At 45.0% G+C, this 16,170-nt stretch overlaps 1 protein-coding gene across 1 annotated transcript; it reads right to left on the reverse strand.

The window, feature by feature from the left end:
• Positions 1–15,093: 15,093 nt before the first annotated feature.
• LOC308610329 (ferritin heavy chain-like) lies at positions 15,094–15,949 on the reverse strand (the record flags this gene model as incomplete). Its single annotated transcript, XM_081259507.1, has 1 exon — positions 15,094–15,949. A coding segment is annotated over one exon (664 nt), but the record flags the coding sequence as incomplete, so codon positions are not given.
• Between the last annotated feature and the right edge of the window lie 221 nt (positions 15,950–16,170).

Here is a 16,170-nt window from a genome sequence, read left to right on the forward strand (position 1 = left end):
AAGGTGGGTGACTTGTGTGTGATTGCATATACGATAGGGCGAGATGAGGGGTGTGTTGCCTCCAGAACATGAAACGGCCTAATAGGTGTTGTGCTTGTCTGAGTGTAGTGGGTGGTTTAATGGTGAGTCATTGATGTTTGCCTGTTGGGGAAATTTCTCAGCCCTTAGAGGACTAGATGATGCCCAGAAACAAGATAGATGAGGCCGGGCCTTGGCTCTTGAGGTCCAGGTGGTGTGCGAAGGGATGCAAATCTGCCCGTACTGCTTTCTCAGAGGAACCCTGAGCATAATGTCCTCAGTATAATGCCCAAAACGGCCCCTTTCCAACTGTAAGGTGCTTAAGTCCTGGTGGCAGAGGTTATGTGTGGTTGCAGGGCCGTTTCAGTATCCCACTGGGAAGCACGTAAATGTATAATCTGCCCCCTTCAAAAGTGAAAGCAAACGGAGCCTGGGATTCCTCCAAGATGGGAACAGAACAGAACATGTTAGTAGGTCAGTGAACACAGAGGACGCTCCTTGGGCCGACTGTACATCCTCAGTCAGTTCTATATTATTAGGAATTGGAGCCTTACTGGGGAACCTGAGCCACTGAGGTTTTGATGGTCAACGGTGAGGTGCCTTTGGTTGCTGGCTGGCTTAAGTACTGGCCAGATGGGGCTACTGAACGGGGAGATGGTGGCTTCATGACTCCAGTCTCAAGCATATCTTTATTGACAGGGCGTAGGCCTTCAGTGGCCTGTTTAAGTCGCTGCTGGGGAATGTTTACCATCTTGACCAGGGGAGGAAGAGTCCCTGGCGTCCATTTGGAGAGTCCCACCAGGAAGGCCAAGAACTTGGGCTTATTCCATGTGGCACGGTGTTGTGTCAGTACCTCCATGCCTATGATAGGAAAGAACGAGCTGGGGGGCCACCACCAGAGGAAGCCACTTGAGGTGAAGGGTCCCAGTCGTGATATGCGAATAGGTTTGTGAAGCTTTGATTGTTTTACCAGCAATGCCCTGTAGGCAAAAGGGGATACAGAGGGATTGCCTAGAATGACAGTGACTTGGGTCCCCATGTCTAGTAGGGCCAAAAAGGACTGTGCATTTTTATTGTCCTAATGGGCCACCAGAGTGGTACAGGGGTAATTGTTCCCAGGTGGTGGGACAAGCCCCTGGGAGCGGCTGATTTCCTAGGGTAGGAGCTTAAGTGGCTGCCAGTCCTGGAGGTTAGGGAAGGGGGCAGAGGGGGTAGCGGGGACGGGCTTGGGGCTAGAGGATGGATGGCGGAAGAGGGCCGTAGCTGGGAGAATGTGAGTTTCGGGGCCTGGAGTTTAGAGAGTGGCTGTCCTGAGGTTAAGTAGCCAGGAACCCCAGGTTTTCCTAACTCCCAGTAGAGGTTTTGCCTGTGTATTCCCATAAGGGACACAATTAAACCAGAGGTTTATTAGGAAGGGAGTGGGGAACCCTTTCCATTGAGGGAAATTTGTTCGAGGGAGACCTTTCTGGAGCAGTGGTGATGGAGGGCCTTGAGTGTGACGTATTGGGGCATCTGGGCAGCAATCTCCTCTGTGTCTGGCAGCCATGTCAGTGCCCTCCAGTTGCCTGATGGATGGTTTCAGGAATCCCCTCGAAATGTAGTAGGGCTGCCCTGTAATTAGGGGGGGCGCCTTGTAGAAAGAATTCTCTGGACTTAGGGTCAGATGGGGCCTATTCAGGGTTGGAAATTCAGGGAGTCATTTGGGTCACTGTGGTGATGGAAATGACAAAGCCATTGGATCATGCCACTTTTGCACAGCAGGAGGCACGGAGGACCCTCGTGTACATTAATGGTCAATGAAGGCCTTTTTAATTAGTGGTCTGACTGTCTCATTAGACCGTATGGCCTTGATCACGGCTGCTCTGGGGAGCTCATTGAATTATTATGGCAGCAGTGACATTTTGGCATGGATACCGCAGGCAACACACGACAGAGGCAATACGCAAAAGCACGTAGCAGCATGGCAGACCTGCAGCAAGCGGTGTTCCGTTCCCAGGTGGTGTTCCCCACCTGTGTTGGTCAGCGCGTAAGCCAGTCGCAGCTAACGGGTATTCCTCTTGATTAACTGCACAGGCAATCATGCAATCCTGCCAACAAGGCCAATTGTTTTGTGCTGGTCTCAACCTACCAATAGTGATCTATTGGCTAGAAAAGCCTAGGGGCACTCACCTGGGCCTGAGGTGGGCCCTCACAGGCATTTCCCCTTTCAGAGCCAGTGTTGTGATTGGACCCGCCCTTGTGGTTCTTATGATGGCAACAACCATCAGGGAACTTGGGACAAACAAAAAAGAAAACCAAGGGTTATTACTCACAAATCCTGAAGGCTACACGGTACACCTGGGGCCACCCAGCGAGGTTGCGGCAGAAAGGTAGTGGGCCTGGGGTTCTGTCTTTAGTGGAGTCGAGGATGGGGTGCCTAGGGTTTCACAGGCTCACTCTTTGTTGGCGAATTTAAAACATAAGGGTGGGAATTAAAACTCAGGAAGGGAAAAACAAGTGGTCAAATGGTGAGTTATCTAAGTCGAAACAAAGGAAGCTTCTGGGGCGGGGCCGCCTGGCTCTTCCTCTAGTCCTGTAGCAGGCAGTGTGTTTATTCGCTGTCTTTGAAGTGGGTGCCTAGGCAATCCGAAGCTTAAGGGTTCCCTTTCGTCCACACCCTCTCCAGCATTTGTCATTTCCGTGCTTTTGGACGACAGCCATTCTGACAGGCGTGAGGTGATACCTCATTGTGGTTTTGATTTGCATTTTCCTGATGATTAGCGATGTTGAGCATCTTTTCAAGGGCCTGTCTACCATCTCCACCGCACGTTACTTCATAAAAGAAACAGACTGTACATATTCTATAAAGAAATACAGCCAGGGCTTCCCTGGTGGCGCAGTGGTTGAGAGTCCGCCTGCCGATGCGGGGGACACGGGTTCGTGCCCCGGTCCGGGAAGATCCCACATGCCGCGGAGCGGCTGGGCCCGTGAGCCACGGCCGCTGAGCCTGCGCGTCTGTTGCCTGTGCTCCGCAACGGGAGAGGCCACAGCAGTGAGAGGCCCGTGTACCGCAAAAAAAAAAAAAAAAAAAAAAAAAAAAAAAAGAGGCACAACCTATTATATATAAAATAAGCTACAGGGATATATTGTAAAACACATGGAATATAGCCAATAGTCTATAACGACTATAAATGGAGCATAACCTTTAAAACCTGTGAATCACTACATTGTACACCTGCAACTTAGGTAATATTGTATATCAACTATATTTCAATTAAAACAGGAAAAAAAAGTAGCATGTGGTAGGCAGAATAATGTGCCCCCAAAGATATTTACACCCTAATCCCTGGAATTTGTGAGTATATTACTTTACATGACAAAAGGGAATTTGTCTGTGTGATGAAATTAAGAGCTTTGAAATGGGGAGATTGTCATGGATTACGTGGGTGGGCAAAATCTATGCACATGGGTTCGTAAAAGAGGAGAGCTTTTCCCAGTTAATAGTCAGAGGAAGATGTAACTGTGGAAGAATAGTGATAGAGATGGGCATTGCTGACTTTGAAGACTGAGGAAGACGGATACAAGCCAAGGAATGTTGGAAGCCTCTAGAAGCTGGAAAAGGCAAAGAAACAGATTTTACCCTGGCGCTTCCGGAAGGACTTAAGTCCTGAACCCACCTTAATTTTAGCCCAGTGAGACCTGTGTTAGACTTCGGAGCTACAGAACTATAAGAGAAATGTGTGTGGGATTTTTTGTTTTTTTCCCATGGCACGTGTTCCTTGATTTGATTTGATTTGATTTGATTTGATTTACAATGTTGTGTTAGTTTCAGGTGTACAGCAAAGTGAATCAGTTGCACATACATCCTTTTCTTTTTAAAGATTCTTTTCCTGTATAGGTCATTACACGGTATTGAATAGAGTTCCCTGTGCTATACAGTAGACCCTTAGTAGTTATCTGTTCTATATATAGTAGTGTGTATAGGTCAATGCCAGTCTCTCAATTTATCCCTCCCTGCTGGTAACCATAGGTTTGTTTTCTACATCTGTGACTCTGTTTCTCTTTTGTAAATAAGTTATTTGTACCATTTTTTTTAGGTTCCACATATAAGCGGTATCATACGATATTTGTCTTTCTCTGTCTGACTGACTTCTCTCAGTATGACAGCCTCTAGGTCCATCCATGTTGCTGCAAATGGCATTATTTCATTCTATTTTATGGCTGAGTAATATTCCATCGTACACGTGTACCACATCTTCTTTATCCATTCCTCTGTCGATGGACATTTAGCTTTCTTCCATGTCTTGGCTATTGTAAATAATGCTACAGTCAACATCGGGATGCATATATCTTTTCCAATTATGGTTTTCTCTGGATGTATGCCCAGCGTGGGATTGCTGGATCCTATGGTAGTTCTCTATTTCGTTTCTTAAGGAACCTCCATACTGTTCTCCATAATGGTTGTACCAATTTACATTCCCACCAACAGTGTAGGAGGGTCCTCTTTTCTCCATACCCTCTCGAGCATTTATTGTCTGTACACTTTTTGATGATGGCCATTCTGACTGGTGTGAGGTGATACCTCTTTGTAGTTTTGATTTGCATTTCTCTAATAATTAGTGATGTTGAGCATCTTTTCATGTGCTTTTTGGCCATCTGTATGTTTCTTTGAAGAAATGTCTAGGTCTTCTGCCCATTTTTCTATTAGGTTGTTTGTTTTTTTTGACATTGAGCTGCATGGGCTGTTTATAAATTTTGGAGATTAATCCCATGTCGGTTACTTCATTTTCAAATCTTTTCTCCCTATCTGTGAGTTGTCTTTTCGTTTTGTTTATGGCCTTTTATGTTACCCTTGATTTCAATACTGTACTTCTGACTTATAGATGACATTTCTGTATATGGAGGTGGTTTTCCATCCTTTTTCAGTGGGAAAGATCAATAGCTCATTGTCAAGGTAAAGAAGAGATTTGGATTGCCTTTCCTTGTTGGACTGAAACTAGTTTTAGGGAAAGGTGTTTGACCCCCTTCTCCCAACCTAGTTTCCCTTGGTCGATTGAACGAATAGCCATTACTCTTTCTATATGCTTATTTCCAACGAGAGTGTACTTTTGTGAGGGCTGCACAGCATTTTATTCCCCCCTCCCCTCTCAACAGTTTGGAACACATAGTAGGTCTCAAATAATTGTTTAGTAGATAAACTACTAGTTACTTGGATTAACTAAACCAACACCTCAAATGTGGCCCACAATTGCCCACTGACATTTTTTCTATTATTATTATTTTTTAATTGAAGTACAGTTGATTTACAATGTTGTGTTAAGGACAAGTATTGCAAATTACAGGTAAGAATTTTTTTTTCTATTGATGCTGGAGTGAGTCAAGGGAATAAAGAAATCAGCTCGGTTTCCCTCTTGAGCCAAAAACCAGTTGAGACATAAGACACAAGAATCAAATAGATAAGAGAGAAAAATATCAGCTTTGTCACTCTAAGATTGAATTGTACAATGAAATGGAACATATGGCCATAATGAGTCCCCCAGAACCTCCCTTCCTGACAGCATGTCTGAGAACGCAGCCTCCCACTTGCAGGGGGAAATCATTCCTGGGGAACTTATCACAGGGAGTTTGTGAGAGAGGTTGAATCTTTGGGGTGGCGGGGGACAGAGAGAGACAGACAGACAGACAGACAGACAGACAGACGGACAGAAGGGGTAAAACTAAAGAGCCCCACTGTGTTAGTTGGGTCTTCTGAGAGGCAGACTCTGAGACACAGGAGTGCAAAAATTTTATTGAGACATAAAGTTTTGAAAGATAGAAGAAGGAGAAAGCACAATTGGGCAGGAGAGCCTGAGATCTCAATGCACATTTGACAAAACGTCTGCCAACCCATTGGGGAGCTCCACAGCAAGCACTGTCTATTAAAGGGGTACCACTTTGGGCTGAAATGCCAGGCCTCGGCACTCCTGCTATGTTCAGTCATTGGTTGGGGCTGCCCAAGAAGAAGAACATGGCTTTCAAACTCTGGAGGCTGTCAACTAACTTCACTTGTTGCAACTCACTGTCAAGTTCTTTCTGGAAGGGGGATCCGAGTGGCACCCCTCCAGGGCTGCCACACAGACCTACTGTGTTCCTTTTCCTACTGTCTCTGATTAGAAAAGTTACTCTTTCATCCCTGAAGAGGAATGGACAAGGGAGCAGAGAGGAGCTAGCTGTGTTGCTCCCATGTGTTTCTTTCTCCAGGAATGAAGTGGAAACACAGAAAGAAATACCAGTTAAGGAAAGGTCCTTTACACAAACGTGAGACGTAAGAAATCATTCCCTCTGCTTCTTGCAACCAATACCATGTAATCCCAGTTGCCTTCTCAAAAGGTCCTGTTAACTGGAGAGCTTTTTATATTTCCGAGCCAGAGATCTGGGGGGGGACGCTGCGTAGCAAGATGGAAGAGAAAATAAGTAGGGGTGAGGATGACAAGAATGGAGCCAATGACGCTGGGCACTGTATGGAGGAAGGACAGAGAGAAAATCATTGTATCAAAGAAGGCTAAGAAGGGATTTGGGAGAAGATAAATGTCAGAGATATTAAAGTTGATTACTTTGGGTAGCATGTTATAAATTCCTTCTTGATCTCCACTGTGGAATCTTAAGAAAGTCTGCATTGCCCTCAGATGCTCCTGTGAGTGTGGATTCTTCACAGGATGCTCAATGAGGTATTGACATGTATGCGTGGAGGAATATACCACGCAACAGAACTTAGTAGCTGAGACACAGTCTACCTTAGGTGTGCGTGATGCCAAAACCTATGCTGTCAAGTGCTCAGCTTATACTGCTGTTGGTTGGCTTCCAAGGAGGGTGGCAGTGGTTCACAAAGTCAGTGGAACAGCTTAAAAATGATTTTGCCCTGAATATGCCAGAATTGTGGAGTTCCTTCTTGAATGGGCTTGTGTTCCAAAACCCGGGGTGTGGACCCAGAGAGTGGAGACACACTCTTTGTTTTCCGTAGTTGCTCCAGAGTAACTCTGCCTGGTTAGTCAACCCCCAAGCGTTCCCGTGACTTGACAAAGAAGATAGCCGTGATCCTCCCTATCGTCGCATTCAGCCGTTACCATGGAGTTTATCCTGGGTCCCCCCTGGAATAGGTGACAGGTGATCAGAAGCAGTCCCTCTGGGCGGAACTACAAGCCCAGACAGCCAAACCAAAAGAAAGAAAATGCAGTCTCTGGTGAAGAGCAACGGAGAGAAGCTAAAAGCAAGGCCCTGGATATATAAAATGAATGCCCTCAAATCCTCCCATCACCGCCGTCATTGTTATTACTAAGAACAAGTCAGTTGTAGGAGTCAGAAAAGGTCGGTCTCTGTCCCTTCCTTTTCCCCGAGGCTGCAATGATGACTGCTCACCCACCTTCTGTCCAAACCCCGCTGCTTCTGGTTCTCTCCGGTCTTCATCTCCTGGCCTCGGTGCCCACTTTTCTCCTTCCGCTGCTGGTCCACCTTCTCCTCTTCCAGAGGCCAGCCTTTGGTCTCCTCTTATAATAACCATGGCAGCACAGAGCACGTAGTGTACTGAACTGCCACAGGCAGAGACCAAACAAGAAAGGGACAAGTATTGACCTCCCCTCTGGTTAGCAAGCCCCATGTTTCCTTTTTATTATATATATATATATATATATATATATATTTTAATTGAAGTGTAGTTGATTTACAGTGCTGTGTTAATTTCTGCTGTACAGCCAAGTGAATCAGCTATACATATATATATATATATATATATATTTTTTTTTACATTCTTTTCCATTATGGCTTATTATAGGATATTGAATATAGGTCTCTGTGCTATGCAGTAGGACCTTGTTGTTTATCCATCCTATATATAAAAGCTTACATCTGCTAACCCCAGCCTCCCACTCTATCCCTTCCCCACCCCCTCTCCCTTGGCAACCACCAGTCTGTTTTCTACATCCGTGATTCTCTTTCTGTTTCATAGATAGGTTCATTTGTGTCCTACTTTAGATTCCACATATAAGTGATATCATATGGTATTTGTCTTTCTCTTCCTGACTTACTTCACTTAGTATGACATTCTCTAGTTGCATCCATGATGCTGCAAATGGCATTATTTCATTCTTTTTAATGGCAGAGTAATATTCCAGACATCCTTCTAAAAATGCCTTTTCTGTTTTGATTAGCCAGCGTCCCATTTTGTGATTTGCCACCAAGAACCCTGACAAATACAGAGATTATGGCAATTGTTAGATCGTAGAAGATTAGAGCCTGAAAAAGAGGGTGGGGTGTCAGGTAAGAGAAGAGCTAATGGAGAGGAAAGAGATGTTCAGACTGAGTAAGACCAGACGTCTAGGGTCAACTCTGAAATGTTTTACTTGTGAGACTCCCAGAAGGTGTGTCAAATCTAGGGGGAGTTTAGTGAAGGGGCAGTGACTTCATCTGGGGACTTGTGGAATCTGAGTCTTCTGGCGACATCCAGAAGGAGATGTTTCACAGATGGCTGTGCAAATGTCATAGTCAAGGGAAGCGCCTGGGAGTGGGGGCAGAGAGAGAGAGAGAGAGAGAGAGAGAGAATATGACTGGCCCGTGGATGTGGCTGAATTGGAGGGGAAATATATATTGAACAAGGGTTGAAGAGGCCAACAGCAGAATGCAGGAGGATGGTTAGCTTTACATAGTTCTCTCTAGATAAACCTTAGGTAAACCACGAAAGGACAAGGAAGGTAAGAAAAGAAGGGCACTGTTAAGAACTACGGAATGATCAAGCAGAGCAAGTGCTGAAAAGAGACTAATGGTAACGTGAATTAGTAAGCCAGTGATTCCTTTTGAGAGAGGAGTTTTGGTAGAGTTCCTTAAAGGGGAAAAATCTGTCCCTCCTCCTGTGTCGCCTAAATCCACCGCCTCTCCCCTGTCTCCTCTGGGTCTTCTTTCACTAAGTGTATCCCAGTCCACTCCTGAATTTGTAACCTTTCCCACTCTGTTGGCTCCTCTGCAGTAAATGAACATAGCTAAAATACCCTTTCCACTATTCTCCACTTGTAGAACTCCAGTGCCTCTTTGAAGACTCAGTGTCACCTCCACAGCGGATGTTGCCTAGGACCCAGGTAAGATTTAGACCCCTTTCCTCTCCTGCACTCACAGGGCACCTTGTAAGCCTCCTCTTTTAGCTCTTCCTCAGATAGATTGGTGCTATCTCTCTGTGTGTCCATCTTTTCCACCACGCTTGTGAGCAGGAACTGTGCCCGAGTCATATTATATTCCTAGTGCCAAGCATAGCGCAGAAAACTTCAAAGAATCCAGGATAATTTGTTGAAAGCATTTGGCTAAAAATTCTTGGCTCTTTTAATTGGGCCATTTGGCTAAAAATTTCCAAAGCTGCATGAATGCTCCCTCCTAGAATGTTTTATTTTAGGTTTATTTCTTGGATTACGGTTCTAAAAAATATTTTAAGGTGGAACTTTTACTTCTCCATCAACTTTATAGAAAAATTAAACTTCGGGGAGAAAGAAAATCGTGCCCAGGGAATTAGCGCACAGAAAAAAAAGAGAATAGATCTCCTTGTTGCATGTGGCCTAGTGAATATCAGATATAACATGTTGTAAACCAAAAGTAATGTTACCAAAAAATAAACGTTAAAATACAGATTAAAGGGAAGGAGTCTATTCCTCCTCAGGCAAGGCAGTCGCTTTGCATATTAATGAAACTTAAATGACTCACAGTAAGAAAAATGATTGGAATAGATTGCAGTAACTTAAAAATGAGTACACTTTAAACAGCTTGTGTGATGACTATGTGATTATGGAGAATCAAAATGGCTAGTCCCACTCTGATGCTCCCAGAAGAGAGATGACTGCTGGCCCTTAATTAACAAAGCCACACGTGGAGCCCAGGAAGCTGTAGACACAAAGAAAGTTGACAGGTTGACTTTGTGAAATACGCAAAGATGTCAGTCTGGAAGGTGACAACTACAATTCTGGGGCGTGTGAGGGTTAGGGATGTGTATAAAATCTTATAAACATCCAAGCCATTCTAGAATATTCACTGAAAGTGACAAGAAAATGGAAGGAAACGGGAAAAGACAAAGAGCTGCATAAAGACAGGTGAAAAGTTTAAAATATTTGATGGCTTGAGATGACTTCGGGGCTTGTGGCAAATTACTGTAAAACATGGCTTGGCAAAGATTTCCTGAAACGTTTTAGGCTTTGCCGGCCCCAGGGTCTTTGTTGCAATGACTGACTCTGCAGTTGTAGTGCTAGTGCGTATGCAGCCACAGACAATAGGTAATTGATTGGGTGCGGCAGTGTTCCAGTAAAACTTTGTTTATCAAAACCCTTGGGGACCAGATTTGGCTTGCAGACTGTAGTTTGCCAACCCGTACTCTAAAAACACCAGTTTGTGACAAAACAGCGCATTGCGCAAAAGCTCGTATGTAAATATGTGTGTGTGATCGATAATTGTTGGTTCAATCATTGTTGTTCGGGTTTTTATTGTGCTTGGTATGTTTTTATTGTGCTTGGTCCGGTACTCACATGAGGGTATGGCTGAGTGAGTTGGTTAAATCGAGGCATCAGTGTTATTTTCCAGCATCCCAGGCGATTCCAAGGTGCAGCCACCACGTTTAACAAATAGGATGCTGAAGAATGCTACGCAAAATTCAATGTGCCTATTATTCATCACCTGGGGTCCTGTTAAAATGCAGGTTCTGATTCAGTAGGTCTGAGGTAGAACTTGGGATTTTGCATTTCTAACAAAGTGTCAGATGACAGTGACCTGCGGGTCCAGGGACCACATTTTGAGTAGCAAGGTGCTTGCACTGGCTTTCAATACCTGGGATGTCTTGGTCCTGCCCCTGAGACTGATGTAATTGGTCCTGGAGGTGGCCTGGGCATCGAGAGCTCTACAGACTCCCAGGTGGCTCTAAGGTGCGGCAAAGCTTGAGAACCTCTGTGCTCAATCCAGTGCGTGGTGACCTAAATTTTCGTTATTATGTTATCAGTAGCCCTGTTGGCCATTCTCCCCTTCCAAGCCACCCATTCCTCTCCTCTTCAGGTCCAAACCTCCAGAAGATGGGTGGGATCAGGATTAGCTTTTCATCCTTTCAGTCTTTGCCACCTCTGAGGAGTGGACTGTAGTTCAGGATGGAAAGAGGAGGGAGGCTCAGGCCACCTGGGTCGGGGAAGAATAAGCAGAACAGTTGTTCCAGGGGCCGAGTTAAAGGGGAGGCTGGTTGAGACAAATGGGGAATTACCACAGAGGGCTGTCACGGCAAAACTCACCTCCAGGCTTGGGCCTGAGCTTGGCGCACTGGAAACAGCCATCTACCCTCCTGAAGCCTGGCAGCAACTGGCAGCCAAGCAGCTGGGAAGGATTTCTCCTTCTTGATATGCAGAGTGACACAGTTGGTCGAAAGGCAAGAGAGACCCCTAGTGGCAAAGTATAAAGGTGAAATCCTTTCATCAACAAGTCATAAACACCACAAATGAACTTAGCACTAAGTGAATGATAATGATGGTAAGGATGATAAATGGTGGCTTACAAATAATATATGTCCTGTATGTGCCAGGCACTGTTGTAAGTATTTAGAAAACATTAACTCATTTAATCTCAGCAACCCAATGGGTTTGATGGTTTTTAAAAAATTTAGTTGATTGACAATATGTTTCTGGTGTACAGCAGAGTGATTCAGTTATACATACGTATTCTTTTTCATATTCTTTTTTCTTATTGCTTATTACAAGATATGGAATATAGTTCCCTGTGCTGTACAGGAGGTCGTTGTTGTTTATCTGTTTTGTGTAGAGTAGCTTGTATCTGCGAATCCCAAACTCCTAATTTATACCGCCTCCCCCCTTCACCTTTGGTAACCATAAGTTTGTTTTCTATGTCTGTGAGTCTGTTTTTGTTTTGTAAATAAGTTCATTTGTATCATATTTTAGGTTCCACATATAAGTGATATCATATGACATTTGTCTTTCTCTGTCTGACTTAACTTCACTTAGTATGATAATCGCTAGGTCCATCCGTGTTGCTGCAAATGGCATTCTTTCATTCTTTTTTATGGCTGAGTCATAGTCCATTGTATACATATACCACATCTTCTTTATCCACTCATCTGTCGATGGCCACTTAGGTTGCTTCCATGTCTTGGCTGTTGTAAATAGTGCCGCTATGAACACTGGGGTGCATGTATCTTTACGAATTATAGTTTTCTACAGATATATGCCCAGGAGTGGGGTTGCTGGATCATGCTGTAGCTCTATTTTTCGATTTTTAAGAAACCTACAGACTGTTCTCCACAGGGGCTGCATCAATTTACATTCCCACCAACGGTGTAGGAGTGTTCCCTTTTCTCCAAACTCTCTCCAGCATTTGTTGTTTGTAGATTTTCTGATGATGCCCATTCTAACTGGTGGGAGGTGATACCTCATTGTACTTTTGATTTGCATTTCTCTAAGAATTAGTGATGTTGACCATCTTTTCCTGTGCTTCTTGGCCATCTGTATGTCTTCTTTGGAGAAATGTCTTCTGCCCATTTTTTGATAGGGTTGGTTTTTTTGTTGTTGTTGTTATTGACTTGTATGAGCTGTTTGTATATTTTGAATATTAAGCCCTTGTCAGTCGCATCATTTGCAAATATTGTCTCCAACGGGGTTGACACTTTTATTATCCGTGTTTTACATATGAGGAAACTGAGGTGCAGAGAAGTGAAATAACATGCCCAAGTTCCCCCAATTTAGTAAGTGGCTCAACTGGGATTTGAATCCAGTCAACCTGTGGTGAAGGATCCAAGACAGCGAACTGCTTCTCCAAAACAGGAGAGTAAGAAGGATCTTCAGTCAATTTATAGTTGTAAACACTCACAAACAGCTGCTCAGCCAGTGCTTCCTGATATCTAGAGGAGAACAGTGTATATATATGTATGTATATATGTATATATATATACGTATATATATATATATATACACGTATATATATATATACGTATATATATATATATATATATATATACGTATATATATAGTGAGACTGTATCAGAGAGAGAGCAGGGACTTCAAAGCAGACAGAGAAAGAGTGAAAAAAAAACAAATTTGACTAAAAAGAGTAAAGGGAGAAATACCATTCAACACCATTTTCTGGAAACTAAACTCAAAGGACCATAATCCTCCTTTTTAAGAAAGTATTGAAGCACAGTTATAGGGAAATGTAGAAAAAAATGACTCCTTAGCTAAACTTGTTCATATTTCAGTAAATATTAAAAGCAATCTAGTAACTCTAAAATGACTCAAGCTACTCATGTGTCTTTGAATATAGGATACGAAGTCTGAAAATTTCTAACTCTGACCTTTGTAAACTATACACGACACAGAAGAAACAATATGTTTTGAGTATTTTTTCTCGGACCTAGACAACCTTAGGGTTTACATGGGAACAGATTTCATCAGCTCAAATAGAGAGTGGACTGAGAGAGGGGAAGAGTTTCCAAAGGGGAACAGAAAAGACAAAACCAAACCAAACATAGGAAAGCAGGTCTGTCGTTTCCTTGGGAAATCCTTTTACTGGGAAATAATTGTCTTTCTGCCTATAGTCAAGAAGACAAGGTAATAGGCTCACGCCTCTCCACATCGAGAAGGGAGAAAGCAGAGACCACACTGAGAGTAAGAACAGGCTGATTTTGAGAGAAACTCTGAGCAGACACAGGTGGCCACGGTCTGGAATGAGGCAGTGGTCTGAGTGGGACCAGCAGCTCTCTAGGTGTTCCAGTGTCTCATCCCATCCTCTGAGTGTTGGCTGCTCTGGGTTTGGGGCCGCCTGTGCCATAAACTCTCTGCTTCCTTTCTGGTGAGCTTATCTACTCCATGACCTCAACCCATCTATGTATATTGTATAGGCTAATATGTCCCACATGTATTTTTCCAAACCTGACATCCCCCTGAGGTCCAGATTCGTTTTTCTGGCTACCTGCATGACAGTTCCTCTTGGGTATCTAATAGGCATCTCAGATTTTACATGACACGCCTTCCCAGCCCCTCGAGTCCCCCTGCAGACACCCCCAGATTAATAAATAGCACGACCATCAGCCAGGGTGTTCAAATCCAAACTTGAGCCTAGATTATTTTCGTCATTTCCCATTCCTCACCTCTGGTCCATAAAGCAGATCCTGTAGACTCATCCAGTTCATCTGAAATTTGTCCGCATCTCTTCATTTCCTGTACCAGCACCGCAGTTCAAGACCCCATTGTCTCTCTGGGCTGCTACAGTGATCTCTTAACTGGTCTTTCAGCTTCAACTGTCCTCATCCTCTACATTCTTCAAAGCAGCCAGAGTCAGAATAACTTGGCTTCACCTTCAGAGAGCTATATTCTACTTGATATTCAATATCACAAATTGACCTTCAGCCTGGACCTTATATTTTTCAGTCCTTCTATTGAGGTAATTTGGGGTTTGGGGTACCATGTTACCTTAATGGAAGAAAGAGTACAGTAAAAACACCTACATTTGCACATGTTGTAAGGGCAGTCTGCATGTCCATCATGGTGACTAGGGAGTCACCCCTATGTTTGTGTGCAGGCCAGCCTGAGGCTCAGTTACCATTATCACTGTTGCTCAGGGTGAGCTTGTGAAAGAGGGACCCTGCCAAGCTGGCTTCTGGGGTCTCCATCTTGCTTCCCAGAATCAACAAACACTAACATTTACATATTTTAGTGAACTCAGAGTTTTCAGGTAAAGTTAAAAGACCCTTTATTTTAATCCCTGTCCCATCCCATTCCTCCAGAAGCAACGCTACTGTGATTTTTATACCGTGTTTTTATACTCCTGCTATTCGCAGGGACCCGCATTCAGCAGGGCCTCACCTCACCACCCCCCATATACCCACATTGTTTATAAGGGGAAGATGGATTTTGCACTTTCCAGGGCCCCATGGAATGCCTTCTCCCTCCCTCTGTGGAGATCCTGAGCTGCATGTGGGTGGGGCATGGGTGGGTGGAGAGCCTCCTGGATACCTGTTTTACAAAGTGAGCGATTTGCACACAGGAACCAAGGAGAGACCTTTATTTCTTTAGGAACCAAATAACTTTATTGGAAGAAACAGAAAAAGTGGAAGAAAAAAACTTAAGTGATAACGTAAAGTCCAGGAAAACAGAGTCCTGCACTTGTTGCAAAAAAAAAAAAAAAAAAAAAACCAAAAACTTAAGCGAACTTCTGCAAAGGCAGTATTGCCGTCTGCATGGCAGGCACGGTGACCAGGGCTCTGGTCACCCCGTGGCTCTGGGGAAGTCCAGTCCAGGCTCAGTTCTTGTCGCTGTCGTCCAGGGTGAGCTTGTCAAAGAGGGACCCTGCCAGGTCAACATCCGGGGCCTCCATCATGCTCAGGGTGGTGACATGACCCTCCAGCTCTCTGATGAACGCCACCTGCTGTCTGAGGTAGTGAGTTGCCAGGAAGTGGCACAGGTGGTGGTCGCTCCTGTAGGTGGCCAGCTGGTACAGGTGGAGCAGGTTCTGGTACACGCACTTCTCCAGGAACAAGGCGCACTTCATGGCCTTGAGGCCGCTGTTCCAGTTGTCACTGACTGGGTTCCCGATGTCGTGAAAATCGAGGCGGCCCCTGCGGTTGTTCTGCAGGCATATCAGGTTCCAGACCCGCGAGCTGTGCTCGCTGGAGTGGTACACGAAGAACCAGGTTAAGTACCTGACGGCCACGTCGCCATCGCGGCGGAGGTAAAAGGCCACGTCCAGGCAGAACATGGAGGCGTGGAACTCCAGGGTGACGTGGCTGTTGACGGCGGCCTCGCAGTCGGGGTGGTAGTTCTGGCGCACCTGCGAGGGCCGCGCTTGCTTCATGGTGGACGGCTCCGGCATCGTGGCGGGAGTGAAGGCCAAGGTGAAGGCGAAGCCGCGGGGCCTGCGGTCGCTGCCTCGGAGCTCTCCCGTGTGGTCAAAGAGGGCGGCCGCTCTGGGACAGACCGGAAATGGGGTCCATTACGGGAGGTAGGCGGTGGGCTTGCGGTTCTGTTACCGGAAGTGGTCGCGTGGGGTGGGCGGGGCACGCACGCTGCTCCCACGTTCCCTCACAGCCTGCGTGAGGCAGGGTGACTTTGACCTGCGCACCTGGTATCTATTAAGTTTTTAACTTTGCAAAAATATTTCAGTTTCCAATGACTTTCTCTTGTTCTC

Source organism: Mesoplodon bidens, assembly GCF_964165515.1.
Source record: "Mesoplodon bidens genome assembly, contig: HAP1_SCAFFOLD_1384, whole genome shotgun sequence".
In the NCBI taxonomy this organism is placed as follows: domain Eukaryota; kingdom Metazoa; phylum Chordata; class Mammalia; order Artiodactyla; family Ziphiidae; genus Mesoplodon; species Mesoplodon bidens.